Below are 20444 nucleotides of genomic sequence, written 5' to 3'. Positions count from 1 at the left end.
ATATTCCATTGTTCCACAGTATTTTGAAGCACAAAAAAAGGCGTACTGGTTAATATGAGGATTAAACTTCCCTTCTGCCTCCCACCCTTCCAAGGGCAGTCACACCTTTTAAGGGTCTTTCTAATCCTATTTGGTAAGGGACATCTGGTGAGGAGCACAATCCACTTCAGGGCCTGGCAGAGCAGCAGAGCCCGGTCCCTTGCCGTTAGGGCAGTGAACAACAACAGCTGTGCAGCTGCTGCTTGGCTTCTGCAGAGAGGTTGCCCAGCCTGCAAAGTTAGTAGGAGGCACTTGTGATATTTCCCCAATAAGTCCCTTCAGTACAAAGAAATGTTTACAGCAGTGTAACACAGCAAGTTTAATTCTGTTGTGGAATGTTGTATTTTAATACTATTTTAAAATAAACGAACGGATGATAACTGTTACCAAGTACTAATTATAAATAGGATAAGTTTATTTTTGGTATACTATAATTACTATTTCTGGAAGATAAGATGCATCATTTAATCGAAAAATTGTTTTGCACTTTTAGTAGATGGCAAAATCATGCTTGTATATGAATATTTATTTGATCAGAAAATGACATTAATAAGAGACGGCAAAACCAGGCAGCATGAGAGCTGTAGTTCAGCTGAGAAATAGGATAGTGTATTTAATGACTAGAGAAATCATAAGGTTTGCTTTAATTTCCAATTTACGGAGTATTAGGAAGTTAGGGAAACAGACGTAAATGGGAGAAAATATATGAATGACATAGAAAAATACTGACTTGTAAGCTTTAATTTCCACAAAATAAATGCTGTAATGACAAATCACAGTACCATGATTATATATTCTATATAAGGAAATCCCTTTGTTAAGCAGTTCAGGCCAGAGAAGAAAATCCCTTACATACGTAAGTATTTTTCTAAATCACAATATAAAGGTTTGCCAGATCCATGCCTACAAAATCTTGCACTTTATAAAGTACAGAGGATCACAAGTGTATTTAGACTAGCATGACAATTCAGTAATGTGCTGATAAATGGTGGGCTGATAACATCACCTAATCTTGTTTATGGAAAATTTGCAATTTACAGATTCAGCCTAACTGGTAAAACACAGTACAAAATGTAGTTTGCTCATTCAGGAAATGTATTTTAATTTTATTAATCACTCTTCAGACCTATTTGATAACTGTCTTGTACAATGTTTAGTAAAAATAATGAAATCAGTAATCTCTTCAAGAGATGTTTGAGTCTGAGAGAACACCTAAATTCCAGAAAGCAACTTTAATGGCCTAAACAATGCAGAAAGCATTTTAGTGAAAGGAAACTAGACTCTTGGGTGTGGGAGAGTGGGGGGGCCAACCAAACACCAAACCTACATACATTCTCTCTCTCTCTCTCTCTCTCCTTCTTTTTTCCATTTCCATTTCTTCCCAGAATGTTATACAGCAAATGGGGCTGACTATCGTGGCACTCAGAACCAGACCGCCCAGTATGCAGGGAAACCTTGTCTTTTTTGGAATGAGACCTTTGAGCATCCTTATAATACTTTGAAATATCCCAATGGGGAGGGAGGGCTTGGAGAGCATAACTACTGCAGGTAAGGACTGTCTCATTGCTACTAACATTGCCTGAATACCCAGTGTTACTTTAAACAGTTGACACAAAATTGGGGAACTTCCCATAATACAGCGAAGAATGTCAGAGACATGGATATCTAACAGGCATTGTTATATCTTGTAATCAGTACCCTGGATCTTTGGTTCAACACACAAGCACTATTAGTATAGTACCTTTTCTCAACCCAGCTCTCATCCAACATGCATGTCTTATAACCAATCTGTAATCTAGTATAACAGAGAAAGATTAGACATTACTTTTAAATAAAAAGGGTTAAAATTATTTTCAAAAAGAAACAAGCAAACCTGCTTCAAGTCAGAAGCAAAAAAACACTAGTAAATGTCTGTAGGAACATCTGGACCATTATGGTTTTTAGCCTCCCCTGAAAGCCTGGTTCTATTATACACTGTGTCTCAGAACTTTGTGTTTGTGAAAGTTAAACAGCCACTAAAAATTCTGTGCTGAACACAAGCTGTTCAGCAACTTAGAGTAGTTAGCAGATTTCAGAAGCTCAAGGGTCAGTGGTAATGCCAGTTCAAGCCACTGCATATCTACATTTCCTTAACTTGTAGGAACTTCCTCCATAACTATGGACAGTAACTCAGAATAGAAGCCTAAACAAGGAATTTAACAGAATTTAGAGGGTCAAAGAAAAATCTGCAACTCTGAAAAGCCCAGTTTGAATGCCACCTACGTTTAGAGATACTGAAACTCTGCACGCTCTTCAGCATTCAGCCTTGATGTTCCCGCAACATCTGACGTTGTGCATGCCCAAAAAAGCACTTCTGCTTTTGCCCAGCTGAGTATTTGCTCAGTTTTTGCTCACACTTATACTTGCCATTGAAGTAGGCTGGGAAGAACCTGATAGATATATTCTTTAAACAGTGATAATCATCTACTCATGTGGGATGTATGTGAAGTCCAGTGGTGTTTCTTACTCTGTAGGTAATGAGGACAGGGCTGTTTAAACCAAGAGAATAAGAATCAAAACATTTACCTGGGGCATGGCAAGAAAAGCTCTAGTGTCTCATTCATGAGCAGGTTCAAACCACTCCTCCATTCTCCTGGAAGATACCGTTAATTAGCAGGTTATAGGCTTTTCTGGGGCTACAGCCTAAGCCTTCATGTTGAAATCATTTCACTGTAAGTAACATAAATCAGGATGAATGAGACAAAATGAATATGCAGGAGTTCAGCCTAATTGCTATGTCATAGACGTAAGGGTCCGGGTTCTTGATTGAAGAACTTCTCTATATTTCATCAGAACTAGTTTTTCAAGAAAATATGGCAGGGATAGAGCAAGTCAGCTAAGACAATAGCTAACGCACTCGACTGTGTTTTCAGTTATAGAAGGAGAAAGCAACATTGTTAAGTTCTGAATTGACTTGCTTTTGAATCGCTTCAGTATCTTGCCAGAACAAAGAAAAATACCACACTTACTTAAAAGAGAAACTTCATAAAGTTGGGCATTCTTTTTTGAAAACATCCTGGAAACCAGCTAAACCTATCAAGCTGTCTAATCTCAGAGCGGTATGCGAGCACAGGAAGGATTGCTTTCACTGAAAACATTTAACGTCATCCTTACAGCCCCCCGGCCTCAGCCCAACAAAGCCCAAAAGCATAACAGTCTCATGACGCATAGAGAGATGTGTCTCAGGAACTGTGCTAATGCAGAGCTATAGAAAGGCTAGAGGCCACTGAATAAGCTGTGACACAAATACCAGAATCAAGAAAATAATTTTGATTGTTGCTGTGTGGCAGTATCCTAGATAGACAATCTACAGAGTCTTAACTTTGGCAGTTGTCTCTAGCTAATACTTAGGCTAGTACAAAGCAAAACACATACATGCTGTGAACATGTCACAGATCTTGTTGGAGACAGAATGTACAGAACAACCTGAACACTAATAATCCAGGTATTCAACCAATCCTTATTAGAATCTCATCTTAGCAAATGAGAATTTGCTAAGTGTTACATGGAGCAAAAAGCCTATAAACTGGTATTTAATTCTGAGCAATGACTGCATTGTCAGATAGTTTTTAAATCTCATTCTACTAGGTTAATTTCCTTCTTCAAGATGGAGTTTGATTGAAAGGTTGACCATTTCCCTCTTCTTGTTATATCACCTGGCTCAGGCATATTCTCACAAGTGTATGGAAGGATTATCCTAAGTGATGGATGCTTTCTAAGTTCATATTCTGTTGAAAAACAGTTTTGGAAGTCACTGTTTTAACAGTGTCACAGCATATCTTTAGCATGCAAAGAGTGTCTAAGACTTGTGAGTCAAAAATACCACTGTTTTAACTCTTTCTCTGCCAATCATTTGCTGCTTGACAACGGACAAGATCTTCCCTTTTCAGTGGCAACATATGTCTCACAAGACTTAAGATGTGATACTTTACTTTGAGGCTCAATTTTAGGGACAATATTTGAATAATCTAATTTTATCCTTCACAGCATTTATCAGAAGAATGCTGTCTCTCCACATCTCTCTCTTGTTAAGATGGAAATGTGTTATAATGTTCTGCTAAACCTCATTTCAGCCATGACAGAAGTATGTAGACTGAAGATTTTGGAGATTTTGAAACAGGCTCAGTTGTTTTCTAACTGTGTGCAATTTTGAAGTCTAAGGCAAAGACTTCTAATGATGTTAATCACATTTCTCTGAAATTTCCTGGCATTTAAAGACGTTTATATGTGAAATGCCATTACTGTGATTTAATTACATCATCAGGTTTCTCTTATGCAGGTGTAAAAGCAAAATTTCCTGTAACTGTGAAAGTGAGGAGAATTGTGCTACTCCCAGTACAGACTCCCCCCCCCCCGGCTACACTGATGAACATCTTCCATGGGCTGATTTTATATTTCTACCTTCTTTAACTACTGGAACCTCTGATGTTATACCTAAATACTTAGTACACCAGTCTTGGGCTTTCCTCTTCCAATACTTTTACCAGTGCGTTTGAAAGCCTAACTAGCAGCAGCTTTGCCACTTTAATCAACTGAACTCAATTCCCCAGTTGTCTCCAGCATTCCATTGTTTGACCAAAAATATCACTTGCAGGTCTAAAATCGGACCTCGCACAAAGTTTGTTAACATACCCCAATGACAACATGTAGCCAAAGTGACACTTCAGTGGGAAGGGCGGGGGCCTCATTTATACCAATTGTGCCAAAATACATGATAAAATGATTGTTGCTGGAAAAAGGTCATAGTTCCACCTAACTATCCAAAGTAACAATTTACGCTGTTAAACTGGTCTTTCAGATGTAAATAGTTTTTAAAGGTGTACATAGACAAAAACTTTAAATAACCTAATGAATAATGAGTGCATTTGTAAAATATGCTACACAACAGCAATGAATAATCATGGACAGATAATGAATTATCTCACCCATCCAATGTATCAGCTCACTGAAACAGATTGGTTCAGCCTTGCTGAGGGTGAAGAAAAGATCTCCGTCTTCCCCAAAACTTTATATATGGTTTTGTCACTTTTCACAGCAAGCTGGAGGCTGGACAATATATTTTGTACCAAGGCAGGAATCAGTTTTAGGAGTCTAAGGAACCTGCACACAGCAAATGCTGCTGAAAATCCTCCTCTCTCTCTCAGCACCATCCAAAAATAGCTCTGCACCTTTTAGAGTTAGAAGGGAAAAAAGGGAGTTCAGAAGGGAAAAAAAGTTTATGTTTTAGACTTTACTAACCTTTTGTGCTTGCTGTGTACTATAATAACCAAAGTTATCTGAACTTCCTGTCCACTTCTGCATTATTCTTGGTATATAAGCCCAATTATTTAAATATGCAATAGGAATTAAAGCAAAAAGAGTGCCGAAATGTAAGATTAACTTTTGTATGGTCTTTGAAAATATATGATGTCTTTTTACTCACTCTATTTTTCCTCTCTCAGGAATCCTGATGGCGATGTCAGCCCATGGTGCTACATTGCAGAGCACGAGGATGGAGTATATTGGAAATATTGTGAGATTCCATCGTGCCGAAGTAAGAGCACCATGTAATTATTTGAGGCCTGCATCTCTGTTGAACAGAGATTGGCAGTTATACAACAGCGGGTAGTGATTTTCCCAACAGGAGCTAGGATAAGGCCAACCAGCTTATTTCCACTTGCATACTAAGCGATATTTTAAAACGGTCACTAGAGTTAATGATAAGCTTACTGTATACCCACTCCTCCACTGCTACCCTCTTCATCTGTCAGAATTAATGGATTATACAATTCACAATAAAAGGCAAGACAGAGAATCCCTCAGAACTTCTGAAATACTGCTAGTTTTCTGAATCTGCAGAGACAGATCACTCATTTATTAAAATTTAGAGGATAAAAATGAACTAATTGCACCATTTGCAATTAGTTTATAAATGGATGGCAAGAGTTTAATGTGCATAATCCACAACATATACAAAATTGTTTTAAAGAAATAACGGCAGTAGGAGAGGATACAGGAAAAAAATGTGGCTACTTGGTAGCTGTATGGGAGCTCTGGGCTAGACTTCAATTACTTGCAGGTGCTGTTGCACCTAGCATTGCTGTTAAAGCACACGCTGGATTTTGTTTTGTTGGTTTTTTTTTAAACAGATAATTTGCAAGTTATTCATCTGAATGTATGTCATCTGACATGAATTCACACAAAAAAAAATCTTCTAATTCCTCCTTCCAATATTTAGTTTTCTTACTGTATTATATTATCTATCTAATCCCAGGTGTGTTTCTTTTTTCATGATTCCTAGCGATGTGTTCCAAAATTTTCATTCGTGAATGCTCCAGGATAAAATCCTAAGAATCACACTTTTTAAAAATATGTCTAAATATTTAAGAAAGATTCCAGTTTTGCGTGTCAACAAACAACCATAACTAAACACTTTATTAAGTCTAATAGTTAATGCCTTTACTTGCTTCATATATTCAAGTACTCACTCTTAGATTACTAAGGGTTCACTCATGTATACTCTTAAGAATCAGAGCAGTAGTCCTTACTTATACATACTTTTGAGTTGAAGAAGTACACTTCTTACTTAAGGTTAAGAAAACAAAGCCAAACAAAGCAAAAAGGGTGATTTAGGCTTTGTCCACAGTTTTCTTTTTTTTAAAACGAATGTGAGCGATTCACATCTGCAAGGCAGGCAAACAAATACATAAACGTAATGGTTTGTCAGATGACTTCTACCTAGCCCTAAATGCAGATGAAGGTGTTTAATTAAAAAAAAAAAAACACCATAAAATGTAATACTTAAGCAATGCTTATTGTTCAGATTGCATCTTACTCTTTCTTTTCTAAGATATCAGGTCCTACTACAAGAAATAGCGTCCTACTAATTAAGAAATTTATCTTGGTCTAAATTTCAAGAATTTGCATTTTCTTTAAGTCCACACATGCTAACAAATTATCTGGATTTGGCAACAATAAAAATGTTGGAAGGCAAATTCTCTCCACTCTAGTTGCTCTGCACAAAGAATCCTTTCAAAACCAGTCTTGCTCATTTTCTCTGTGGTGAGGAATAGAAGATTTAAACTTGGACACTTATTTGCACAGATAATCCAGACTTACATTTACAAAATGTCCTTTTGACCAGTAGCAGCTGCTTCAAGCATTGCACTGAAACTGGATACTAGAAAAAGGAATTACAGCAATTTAGAACAAACTGTACATTGCAAGCCCCCTCCAAGTCTTAATACAAACCTCATGCCTTATGCAGCTGTGTAAGTCAGAAAAACTTTTATTCTTTACCAGATTTTCTGTTTTCAGTAAGCCTGATGATAAATCACAGGACCACCAAAATGCAACTTGTGAAGTGCATAATACAAAACTAGGTTTTATGATGGACCAGGAAAGTAATTGTGTAAAGAAATTTGAAATTTTTAGAGAAGTAAAAAAAAATTGTCTCATACAAGCTGCTTTCACATCATTATATTTAGTACTAGAAAAGACATGTATCTGGAGGATAATTTAACTATAAACCAGCTATGCTCACATAATTCCAGAACAATGCTGACAACATGAAGCTTCTTAATTGCCCGGAGAGATTTGTGTATAATGGTTCACTGTAACAATAATTAAGACTCTACTGTTTAGAAGTTTTCATAAGCAGTAATTGTATCATGTCTCAAGTTCACTAATATTCATGCTTAACAGTAAATATTTCATTTAGAAAAGCCTTCTGGTATTCTGCATTTGTAAACATGTTGCATTTAACGTGTTAGCAATGTTAAATGAGGATAGATGGTCATAATCACAAAAGATCATGGTAGCTATGCCAGTAGGAGCTTAGTCCGTCTTTGCCTTCATCTCCTCTTGTTAGTGGCTTGTCTTCTAAGATGGCTGGAATGGACGTAAACAACATGAAAGGCAAAAAGCCAGCTGTGAGGCCTGAGAAGATGTGTGCATCTCACATAGAGAATCTAGAACGTGGCCCGTATGATTCTATTACCACAAAATGATTTCACTACTAAAAGCGTATTTCCTCTGTGTGTGTATATACCAAATTTGACTGGATTATGGATGAAGTGACAAATGGTGGAGCCAGGTCAATTGTGCAGAGCTGTATTGGTCACGCAGGAAGGTGGACTTGTAAACATCTTAACAGCGGGTAACTCACACAACTTCAGGAGTAGGCTGGCGTATATTATTGCTGCAAAAGGCTAAGAGGCTCTTCATCAATAATCAGATGAGCATAGCCGGAGCACAATTCTCAGCTCAAAGGGATGAATTCCATAAGTTTTAGTAATTATGCCTTAACATTGAGTATCCAGGAGCTCTGGTGTTTGTCAGGCCCTCCTTGTGTCAGATGACAACGTGTCAGATGTAAAAGGAAAACAGTAGGCTTGCGTGAAAAGAGGTGACTTTTAAACACAAGAGAACAAATAGAGACAGACAAGAGACGACAACGTAACATTAAGACAGCCCTGGTCAGAATGAACAGTAATCACAGCATATGGACTACCTCATTTCTGTCAAGCTCTTTTAGTAGGCTAAACACTAAGACCAAATTAAGGCAAAATATTACACTGGAAATTTTTAAAGGCCAGGATAATTAAACTGTCCCTATCTATCTAGAAATAGTATAAATTCTCCATTGCTTTCAAAATTTCATATATATTTTTATATAGATATATGCACATACTTATTTATTTGCTTATTTACACACAGAAAAAGAGGATAGTCCAGGTTGGAAGGTACCTTAGGAGTAAAGGCACTTCCCTGCAGTGTCAGGCTGCAGTTCCTCTTAACGCAGCCCAAGATGCCGTTGGCCTTCGCTGCCAGGCACGCTGCTAGCTCATGTTCAGCTCCCTGTCTACCAGGACCCACAGGGCCTTTTCTGCAGAAATTGCTCTGCATACATAAATGTACACTGTCTTGTTTTAGATTTATGTTGAGTGGCTCCCTGTGCATACATCATGATTCAGTTTAATATAATATGAACAAAGAATGCATTTTTCTAATATACTAAAAATATTGTCAATAAATAATATTTTTTATTCCTGTGGATCTGATGTGAAAGCAATGTTTAACCAGATTAGACCTTCTTCCTCAGTTCAGCATACAAATAATTTCCTCTCTGTTATTATGTTTTTACTGAGTATTCTGATTACCATACAGTGGCAACTCAGTAATGTCTCAGGTCTGTGACCATCCCGTCAGTAGCCGTAGGAAGAACTGACATATCAGAATCATGTCTGCATATAGAGGATTCAATTTATTAAGTGCTGTCCCAGTTCAGAAGAGCATTTAATCATATATTTGATATGGGACTACTTTTAGCTGAGCATGTTTATGGGCTCATGTAGTTTTGTTGATTTGATACCAAAGCAACTTGAAGAATCAAGCATTTGCTTGAAAATTGCTTTTTAGTCTTGGGCTAGATTTAAGCTTCTCCATGAACAAATACTTATTCCAAATCCCATGACGCTATTTCTGTTTGCTAGCTATGAGAAAGTTGGAATACCCCTGGGACGCTGAAGAGACTCACTAACTTTAGGATGTTACGCAAATGGTATGCTTGATTTAGTTACAAAATGTAAGACGTTTTCAAATGACTGAGTCTGATTTCTTAGCATGGAATGTATTAAAGGATTAATCCTCTGGAGATAGACTTGAAGGGTCTCACCAATAAAGTTGTTTAAAAAAAAAAAAAAGCTTTAATATGTGGTTTTAGGAAATCCTGAGTCTCCTGGGTAAAATGAGCTAGGCTGGTATCTAGGAAGCGTTTGCTGGGCAATGCAGTCATGCCCTGTACAGAAAACTGAGCTCTCTGAGAGTTATCTGCCCAGCTGTACTCAGCTGGGGTGGGGCTCCAAATGAAAATTCCCAACAGTATGTTAAATTAGACTGTAACCTGAGATCTAAGTACTTACAAGCATATTGCTGCAAGGCATATCAGAGCTCCATGCAAGCATTTCCAGTTGAAATTGTATCATTCTTCAAAAACATAGTTATTTGATGAATATTTGCAGCAACATTATCTAGCTATTCAAAAAAAAAAACAAAAAAAACACACAACTTTGACTTTTCTTCCCTGGTACATTATTTCCTTAATTCTTCTCTGTAATGTTATAATCCACCTCCTTATGAATATTTGCTCCGGTATATTTGCTGGTCACCAATAGCTATGCTAGCCCACTTCCTCAAAATTAAGAAGCTGTTGCACTCAACATAGCCTAAGTCTGGGACCAGGTTCTCAGATAGAGCTGTTACTGTTCCAGATGTCAAGATAATTCAGATTTTACCACCAAGCTGGCATCAATTACTTGCTCAGTATGTGGTACTCCAAAAGAAAAGGAAAGAGACCATCTTTGTTAGAATTAGACAAAAAAAAGTTTCTGAACTGAGGTCATTATTTCAATTCCTGCTACAGGTGGATGTGTATAAAAAGCTCTAGAACTGGGACTTCCAGAACCCAGTAAGATGCTTGCATGACTGCTGTACAAGACTGCTCTTTACAAAAACAAGCATTACAGTCCTATTATATTTATGTGAAAGCACAATAATACAGAAGTAGTCAGTTTACTAACACACAGGTTATCTGACAGAGAAAAGGGCCACATAGCTCATCAGGTCCAATCTTCCTCAGAGGCAGCACCTGTGCAAGAGATGACTAGTTCAAAAGGAGCCACAAAACATCTAATCCACATGCTAGCATCAGACATCAGAGATTGCAAAACATTTCCCCAAAAAAACTATCAGTAAGTCAAAAAGACGAAATTGCGCTGTGCCACAAGACAAAGAGAGAGTTCAAAGGCATCATCAGTGCACTGAGTAGCGAAATGAAAGATGACTGAGTGAGTAAAACTCTCATATGGTTCTAGGACTGCATCACACAGAGGCGTGGAGGTTAGGTGGACAATAATAATCCTTGTCAACTTGGCATGGGGAAAAATTCCCACCTGACCACAGAGCTGGTGATAGATTTAAATCCAAAAGTATGTGCGCAGACATGCCAATTATACATAAAGGATAATTTTATGCCATTAGCACAGCAGTGTATTCTACCCCACATCCTGTTTCTGGTAGTTATGGTGAAATTCCAGTGTAATGATGGAAAGTGCAAAAAACAAAAGAAAACAAAAACGGGAGACAAATTATATATTTACGGAGGACAGATTTCTTTCTGACCTCCCACAGTAACCAGAGGAGCCTTGAAACATTGCATTAATGTAATATAAATGTGGGTTTTTTTTTTTTTAAAAGCAATATAGCTCCTTTTGAAACTCTTTGTATATACCATAAACTGTGATACTTAGATTTCATTTTAGAATTTTTGTTCTCACGCTTATGGAATTATCCTATTTAAATATACTCCCTCCTATAAAACTTACCAAGCTCCCTCCTAAAACAATTTAGGTTCTCTTCCTCAACTATCCTCTTTAGAAGCCTTTCAAGAACTTCGCCGTTTTGAAGGTCTAACAAAAATCACAGTCTTCAACATAGTCACATTGTTAGAAGACGCACTTCTCTTCATCAAAAAAACCCAAAACCCACCACCACCACAAAAAAGAACCCAACACCCCACCTACAGAAGCTCTGAACTCACTTACTGACTTTTTTTTTTTTTTTTAAAAACTAGTCCTGTCAGGAGAGATGAATCAGGCATTTATATTGTCTGTAGTACTACAGCATACAGAAATCAGTTACAGAGTACTGGCGGTATATTGTTAAGATGAGGTGATGCTATTTCACCAGCTGTCACCTATCCCTGGCCATATTTGGAAAAAATGACAGGGATCTAGCAGAGTAACATTTCTCTTACTGAGACAACAATACTAGAATGTATAGAGAGCTACTCAGTAAGGAGATGGTATATAAAGTAGTCTGTGTCTTGGGTGTTTCTAGGTGCATCTTCAGAATGACTGTTCTCTGTTATTCTTGCCAGTGCCAGGGAATCTAGGGTGTTACAAGGACCATGGAGAGCCTCCACCTTTGACTGGCACCAGCGAGACCTCCAATAAACTTACCATCCAAACGTGCATCAGTTCCTGCCGACGTCAGCAATTCAAGGTGATTTCTTTGATATCCATTCACAAAATCTTTTCAAAGATGACAATATGCTTGGAATCCTCTGTCATATTTCTTTTTTTTTTTTCTACTTCTTTTTTCTCTACTTTTTTTTTTCTTCAGGAAGTCCAGAAAATCTAATGTCTCACTCCCACTGCAGGAAGCTCCCTCTCTGCATCCAGATCAATTTGGGCAACTCCCTCCGTCCCAATAATTTGTCCGCCAAAAGACACTATGTTTGCTTACTGCAGTGAGGAGTGATGGGGTGCCCTAACTGCCGTCCATCCCAGCTTTCTCACTCGCCTTAAGTAGCATCCTAACAGCTCAAATACACAATTCATAGTGGAAATCCAGCTAATTATATTTCTCCAAAGAACACAAGTTCTGCTGCCAGCTTTCTTGCTCATGCAATCTACTTCTGTTGCTCCTTAAAATATTATCCCTCCCTTCCTTATGCATCTTTGTTGTCAAAGTTTGCAGGCATGGAATCAGGTTATGCCTGTTTCTGTGGAAATAATCCTGACTACTGGAGATACGGGGAGGCAGCCAGTACGGAATGCAACAGTGTTTGCTTTGGAGACCATACTCAGCCTTGTGGTGGGGATGGCAGAGTCATTCTTTTTGACAGTAAGTATTGAAATGGGCTGAGTTTTTCCCAAAGGATAGGCCTCAAGTGTTCAACAAATTAGGGGAAAGGTTTTAAAAGCTATGAGAACTGTTGCACACAAAACAGCAAGACACCTAAAATCAGTACAAAAGGAAGCTGCATTCCACTTCTGCATATAATTCATAGCCATTATTAGTGCGAAATAGCTCTTCCAGAGAAGGATGTCTGCTCAGGCAACTGACTCATGCTCCAGAGATTATATCTTACTTTCCCACAAACAGTGCTAATTCAGCCCTCACAAACAGCATGTCATGGAAAGGCTCCTTCAGAAATGATCTTACCAGAGCATACGTATACAGTTAAGTGAGGCACTTCAACTAAAATTTCATCCTATGCCAAACTCATTGTGTGAAAACACTATTTTTTTTTTTTTTTAATTAAACGAGGTGAGAATTGCCAAAAGCCAGATACACAACACAAAGCAATGCACTAGAACTGGGAGAGCAGCAGGGCGTACAGTAAAAGTACAGTTAGGTGGCTGGCAGGACCATCACTGGTTTTATAATTTCTTAGACACAGAACTCCTCACTTCTATGCTTCTTTTCAGTCTACGTACCAGTGCCAGCTGTGTCACTTCACATATTGAGGGTATGAGTACCCTAATGCCTGGCCGCAGTACAGGCTTCCAGTATAGCCAGGGTACTAGATAAGTCCACAGTAGGTACTGATATGTCACTGATTCTCTGATCTTAACTGCCTCTGATGTAGAAGCTACCTTTAGAGTGAAACTGTAAACTTTCTGAGATTAAAACAGGTATCATACTCCAGCTTCTGAACACACACCTAAGCCTCCTATCGCCTTACTCTAACACTCTGGTTTCCAAGCAGTGAGACAGAAAGGCATTTCAAGTTGAGGCAGGAGTTAGCCATTTTGCTCATTCATTTCCAACTTCTCCCTGAGAGATCAAAAGAAGCATTGCAGTTGCATATTGCTTTCAATATTGCAATAGCATGTAGACGCATACTGCAGTATTCTCTGTTTCCTTCTGCTCGTGGCCTCCCGAATCCCTGATGGGTAAAGGCTTCTTTATACCTTTCCTTCTCCGATATGACTGAGGGCTCAGCAAGACATTACTCTGAGCACCTTCACTGTCTTTTCTGGCAAGCAGCAAAGGAGAGAATTGTGGCCAGGTAAGGGAGGTCATCCCAGTAACTGCCACCTATTTTGCTTTGCTGGTGAGCAACACCTGCTCACCCCATTTCTCTTCTCCAGGGTCATTGTCTTCTCACCTACCGAATATCTCATATCCCCAGAACCATTATTCATGATCTCGTTCATGACTACAGTCCCCACTGCCTGTTTCCTTCAGTTTCCTTAGCTTCCAGCATCATCCTAGTACTCACAGAACCACCCCTAAGCCCAGCATCGCTTCAGTCGACAACAGTCTACAGTGACTGTCACTTCAAAGTCCTCTCCAGACACAATAATATCCCATCCCTTCTCCTTCTTCCCCTGCATGGGGCCCTATGAGCCTCAGTGACATACAGATGTGGGGAGGAGATGAGGACAGTAAAGGCAGTGACAGGCATCAAAGTGAATTCAGGGTTTTTTTACACATAGATTATTAAACTATGCATGTATGAATCACTAACATCGCCTAAAGCTATAACATTCAGATCCACAACACAGGAGTCTTCCAGGTCTGGAAGGAACTGATAAAGGGAAAGCACTCCCATTCCACATGGGGAGATGCTATATTTTGTTAGGCAGCTGTGGAGCACTGGTCATTGGCATTCTTAGTATCGCTGGTTCAAAGAACATCTTACAATGCAGTAATTTCAAACAGCACAGCCAAATGTGAAAATACTGATAAGAGATCAAACTTTATATCTCAGTGCCGAATTTGAATTCTATTATTTCAGTTAAATCATGCATTCTGTTAGCATGGAGTAAACACCAAACAAATGCTTCTGTTGGGCATAGCACCTCTATGGAGTCTTTCTCATCCCTTCAGTTCTTTCATATTCTTTCAGTTCCTCTGTGGGGTCTTCCGTAGCGCAAGACTGAAGTGTAAGGTTTGCGGCTATGATCAGGCCTTTCTCCAGAAAAAAAGAGAAGTATTTTCACATTATTTTCTGGCAGACATTTAGTTCTTTTTCTCTTTCCCACAGCTACCTTTTAATTCATGTTAAAATTCTTTCTCAGAGGCCTGTGAAAACCAAAAAATTTCACTTCCATTATTTTAATTTGACCTGAGTGCTCTCACAGGCCTCCACTGAAGAGGATAAGAAACATTCCAAATATTTTCCTTTCTCCTGCCAATGACAGACCTACTACAAACTAGTAGTCCACTTTGATTTGGATTGTAGAGGTTTTAAAAGGCAGAAAATGCAGCCAGATAGCTTCAGTAGGAGAGTAAAGGGGAGGAAGAGAAGGCAGTGTAGGATTTATGTATTTTGCATACATAAGTCACTGCATTTACAATTATACTCCTACTCTTCAGGAGTAACTGGGGGGAAGGTTGCAGGACTGTTCCTCCCTTCCTTCCCCCCAACATTACAAACATTTCAGAAAGAAAAAAATTCTACTTTGAGTCTTCTGTCCTTCGGCCCATGATATGGGGGAGTGATACTTCTGATTAAAATAGTTTTTCCATGAAATAAATTATTATATAATATATATATGTGTGTGTGTGAGATGTGTATAAATACACATATAGAAAATACATATATATGCATGTATACATATATACAATATATGATTTAAATAGAGAGAGCGAGAGAGAGAGAATCAGTTAGCTGGCAATTTTTCTCTGGATTCATTGATCATTAAGTTTGCACTAGGAATCTGGATAGTTGTCAAAGAATATAAAGATTCACTGTGAGTGTACTTGTCCAATTAATGTTTGACCTTATCTTCACTATGTAACTTGAAAAAAATGCCTGTTATGCAGTCTAGAGAAAAGCTTTTACAGTTATTGCTGTGATCTGATATGATCTTTAATAGCCAAAACAAGATCAGACCACAGGATACTTAAAAAGCATATGTAAACAGCCACAAAGTTGATTAAGGGATTAGAGCACCTATCATACAAGGAGAAGCTAAGAAAGATGGGATTGTTTAGCCTTCAGAAGAGAAGGCTTGAGAAGAGAAGGGGGATCTTATCAGTGTGCATAAATACCTGATGGGAGGGTGTAAAGAAGATGTAGAAAGACTCTTCTCAGTGGTATCCAGTGACAGGAGAAGAAGATATGGGCAACTGAAATACAGGAAATTCCATTTAAACATAAGCAAAAACACTTTTTTATGGTGAGGAGGGTCAACCACTGGAACAGGTTGCCCAAGGAGGCTGTGGAGTCTCCATCCTTGGAGATATTCAAAACCCAACTGGACATGGTCCTGGGCAGCCTGCTCTAGAGCTGAGCCTGCTTGAGCGGGGGGGCAGGGTGGGGCGGGTAGACTAGACTTTTTTCTTTAATCCAATAACATTGGTAAGCAATTTAAATAATGTGGCAGTGAGAGCTACAGTTACTATTCCACTTGCCTACCCACCTGGGAAGGTTGGAATAGAAGTCAGTGAAGCAGTGATTTAGCTGTTGATCCCAGTTCTGAAGGGCTGGAGTGGGGGGGGGAGTGGGGTTGAGTGAGAAAAGGAGTTCACAGTTGTATACAAAGACAAAAGATAGCAGCAGCATTCCAGATTGATACTTAGTTCTCAGACTGATGAGACAAAATGCACGTACCCCAGACGAAACGCAGCATAATAGCTCTGCTCCCAGTGTTATGGAAGGTAAATAACACCAGTCTGAGAGACAGTGGGTCCTCCTGAGATAGCAAGTCTGTGCCTTAAAGTCACATTTGAGTCTAAGAATCTACAGAGTGCAAAAGTTGTGCATAATGCATGTATAGCTTGCACCAGTTTCTCTTTTTTTTCATTTTTTTTCCTTCCCCTCTTCTTTTCATAGCGCTTATTGGTGCCTGTGGAGGGAATTATACTTCTGCTACCGCTGTGATCTACTCCCCAGATTTTCCTGACACATATGGTACAGGCAGAGTCTGTTACTGGACCATACAAGTTCCAGGAGCATCTCAGATCCACTTCAGTTTTGCCCTTTTTGAAATCAAAGATGCTACAGATATGGTGGAATTGTTGGATGGCTACACCTATCATGTTCTAGCTCGTTTTAATGGCAGTAACCGGCCTCCCCACTCCTTTAACATCTCTTTGGATTTTGTCATATTATACTTTTTCTCAGACCAAATCAATCAAGCCCAGGGTTTTGCCATCAGATATAGAGGTAAGAGGCTAACTTTGCTGTTTCTACCTTTCAATGCGCTGTTAAAGCCTTTAATCCCCACAGGCGATTTCTGATGTGACAAAAAAGGGCACATATTTTAACTCAGATGTCTACAATTTTTTCTTCTATCTTATTGCCACTGTTCATGGTAAAAGCTTCTGCTAAAACGTCTCTCAATTTTGAATATTCCAGTCAACTATGTTATAAACTAGCAAACTTTAAATTTTCTGAAAGCCAATCCTACTCCATGCCTGTCAGGATAGGTTGGCAAATAGGAAAGTTGAAACAGAAAAACCCTAGCAGTCCACCTACATCTTTGGTTCATCTCAGCTCTTTCCAATAGTCTATTCCATGCAGCCAGAAAGTCATCAGGAGAAAACTTTTTAGCTCTTCAGCTGTACCTGCTGGTATTGCGAAAAATTAGCCTCCATGAAAATCCTCTGAGAACCCCATCTTGGTGAAGTAAAGGATTTTTCTGGCAGGAGATGTAATTAGATTATTGAACTTCTCAAAGTAAACCAGAGAAAAGCACAAGTGTTATAAACACAAAACAAAATAAGCCCAATTTTAGCTGTTAAGAAGTTGTTAATATACTCACATTGTTGTGTTTGCAGCTGTCAAGGACAATGTGCATCAAAACAAGATTCCAATGAATCAGACCCTTTCGGAGAAGATAAATGAACAAGCAAATCTCAGCATCAATGCAGCCCGGTCATCAAAGATACTTTATGTCATCACAACCAGCCCAAGTCATCTTAGCAGCTCCATGCCTGGTAATATTAGAAGGGAATGTGGAAATAGGAAAAAAAAAAATCTAGAGTCATTGTTCCCTCTTACTGCTCCCTCACTTTATCTGATCCACTGTTACTCTTATGAATAGGTGCCAGGAGATGAGTTTTCAGTTAGTCTGACTATAGCTAGTTATGCCGCTACTCTTCAAAACTCACTTTTCACCCTAAAATCAGTTAAAAATGGTGTCAAATGATGAGTCTTTGAGAATGAAAGCACATCAGAATATGTTGTATTTACTTTGGTTTTTTTGCTTTGTTTGAGTAGTAAAATCCAATGGCAAGTCAGAGTACCATAACCAGCATTATTTGCTTCAGTGACCAGCACATCCTGTAGAGGCGGTGAAGGCTTCTGAAAAGAGTCTTAAAGTAGCTTAAATGCTGTACGCAGCATTTCTGTAGCATATCTACAGTAGTAATACAAAAAAGGCTAGATGAAGGATGAAGCAAGTTAATGTCGGGGGAAGAATGCCACTGAGAACTATCATGTATCTAGAACTCACCATCAGGAGGACATCACTTCATTCAGGAAATTGCTGAGTTGCAAATAATTGGAGACTGGAAATACACTCTTGAAAAATATCATAACTGGTTTGTCCTATCCGTAAACATTCCTGGGCATCTGCTTTTCAGTACTGTTGGAGCTAGACCTCAGTCTCAGTATAGACACTCTTAACAGTTCTGTAGTCCTGAAGTATTATGTCTGTATTCCAAACCTAAAGTCCAAGGGTATGACTGGACATCAGCTGCGTTTACCCAAACCAGCTAAATTATTTGCTGCTAAAGAGTATAACCTCTGGTATTCCTACATTCACGCATGGGTAACAGAACATGCCCAGGACGCTGGGTAGATATGCCGGCACTTGGCCCAGGCTGGAACCCAAGTTACCACAGCTACACTTAAGTCGCCTGCTGTTAAGCTATTTTGGGCATACCTACATGAGATGAAAATGCTCCTTTGGATTTTAGACTGTATGAAAACACTGTTAAATCATCACAAACAATCTTTGCATTGAAGAAGAGGCTTGTCGGGGGGGGTGGACCTTACTCTCTTATTGCTCTTTTGAGATTCAGGACTGCTGAAGGTGACAGCCCATACTCGGTTGTGCTAATAATTAAAGAGCCTTGCAAGGTTCTTCAGGAAGCTAAGTATGTCAGAGTTGCATTCTAATCCCTTCTCTTTCCCATCTTAACATGCTCTAGCCTCTCATGGCCTGGTTGTGGAAATCTCAATGTAGAAGTGAACTAATCATTTAGAAATCAGCTGCTCCTCTCCCCCCATTATTGTAAATAGTTGAAATATTGTGATGTTTCAAGCTCTTCTTTAAGTCTTGTTTGAGATGCTGGTTCAAAAAGAGAAGTAATTTGGAACGCAAAATACAATGCCCAAGAGCCTTTAGTGAAAGGTAATGAAATAACAGAACGCAAAGACAGATCACAAGTCTCCATAGACTCTAGAAAGGGAGGAAAAAACCAAAATACTTGGTGATTACTTACATGATTACTTACATAAAGATAGGCCATCTCCTTGCAGATGTACAGTTACCACTGCCAGCATATGTTCTAGCATGTTGTCTAGTTTACTTTTAAAGTTCTCTAGGAATGAGCTTCAATTCCTTTCTTAGACACTATTTAGATAGTTTTCTTGATATGTGCTTTGCGTTTTCCCAGCTTTGAATTTTACAGCAAGCAGTACTGCATGGCACAAATGGTCCTGGCTGAGAGTTGTACAGTTTTTGCCAGTTATTTGCTAAAGGTTTAAGATGTCTTGAAATTACAGTTTGGAATAAAGCATCAGAAGGCTACGTGTTGCTTTTTTGTAATATTCTTACTTTAAAATTTGTAAATAAATGAATGTGCTAGGAGACCTCCCATTCTTTCTTTTGTTTTCCACAGAGTGGACAATATACGGTCTCACAGCACTCCTCATCCTAAGTGTTACGGCCATATTGGCAAAGATATTTCTCCACATTACCATGAAGTGAGTATGGAACAAAACTGTCCCTTAAGAATTGACATCTCAGCTCTGTACCAATACGGGTACACTTCCTTTTCATGCCTTCCGATACTCCCATATTGGCCATATTCAAAGCCAAGTTATATACTGCATATATGCATCCTCAAAAAAGATATAAAATAAGCACATTTTCTTTAACTTCCCAGTCTGTTAGGATAGCATATGCTACTGGAATATCTCTTTGTTCTTGTTTTGACAAGATTTGAACTTCAAGAAATAAAAAGGATTCTCGTACTGAGTAATGTCATAAAGCAAAGAGAAAAAAATAATCAGCCACTTAGCATACATGGAAAGAGGTCAAATTATGTTAATATTTCGTAAAAAAAAGAATTAAAACCTCATGCTAGAAAACATTAGAAAATAATAAGCTATTTAATGTTCACTTTCTTTTATGGAAGCATTGAAAAAGTGCTTCAAAAAGGAAACACAGAAATGATTCTGTGGACTTGAAAAATCTGTATTATGGCACAACATTTAACCAGCATAATATTTTTAGCCTATTAAAGCAAGATGATTTCATTATAGTCTTTTTTCTACACTCATACCAAGTTATTCTTGTGTCCTCTAGATGGACACTCATGGAACGAAATCATGGGAGAGTTATGAACAAATCACA

The 20444-nt window shown here is 38.6% G+C and overlaps 1 protein-coding gene across 3 annotated transcripts in view; it reads left to right on the top strand.

The window, feature by feature from the left end:
• KREMEN1 (kringle containing transmembrane protein 1) overlaps positions 1–20444 on the top strand; it is a 41660-nt gene that overhangs the window by 9850 nt on the left and 11366 nt on the right. For all 3 annotated transcript variants that reach the window (XM_068911611.1, XM_068911610.1, XM_068911609.1), the window contains exons 2-8: positions 1425–1587; positions 5520–5611; positions 11996–12120; positions 12591–12744; positions 16691–17023; positions 17638–17796; positions 19708–19792. In XM_068911611.1, coding sequence (XP_068767712.1) covers positions 1425–1587; positions 5520–5611; positions 11996–12120; positions 12591–12744; positions 16691–17023; positions 17638–17796; positions 19708–19792 — 1111 coding nt within the window. The remainder of the gene's footprint in view (positions 1–1424; positions 1588–5519; positions 5612–11995; positions 12121–12590; positions 12745–16690; positions 17024–17637; positions 17797–19707; positions 19793–20444) is intronic.

The sequence above is a fragment of the Struthio camelus genome, chromosome 17 (assembly GCF_040807025.1).
Source record: "Struthio camelus isolate bStrCam1 chromosome 17, bStrCam1.hap1, whole genome shotgun sequence".
NCBI lineage: Eukaryota > Metazoa > Chordata > Aves > Struthioniformes > Struthionidae > Struthio > Struthio camelus.
Note: the sequence above shows the minus strand (reverse complement) of the source record. Positions and strands in the feature narration are given on the sequence as shown.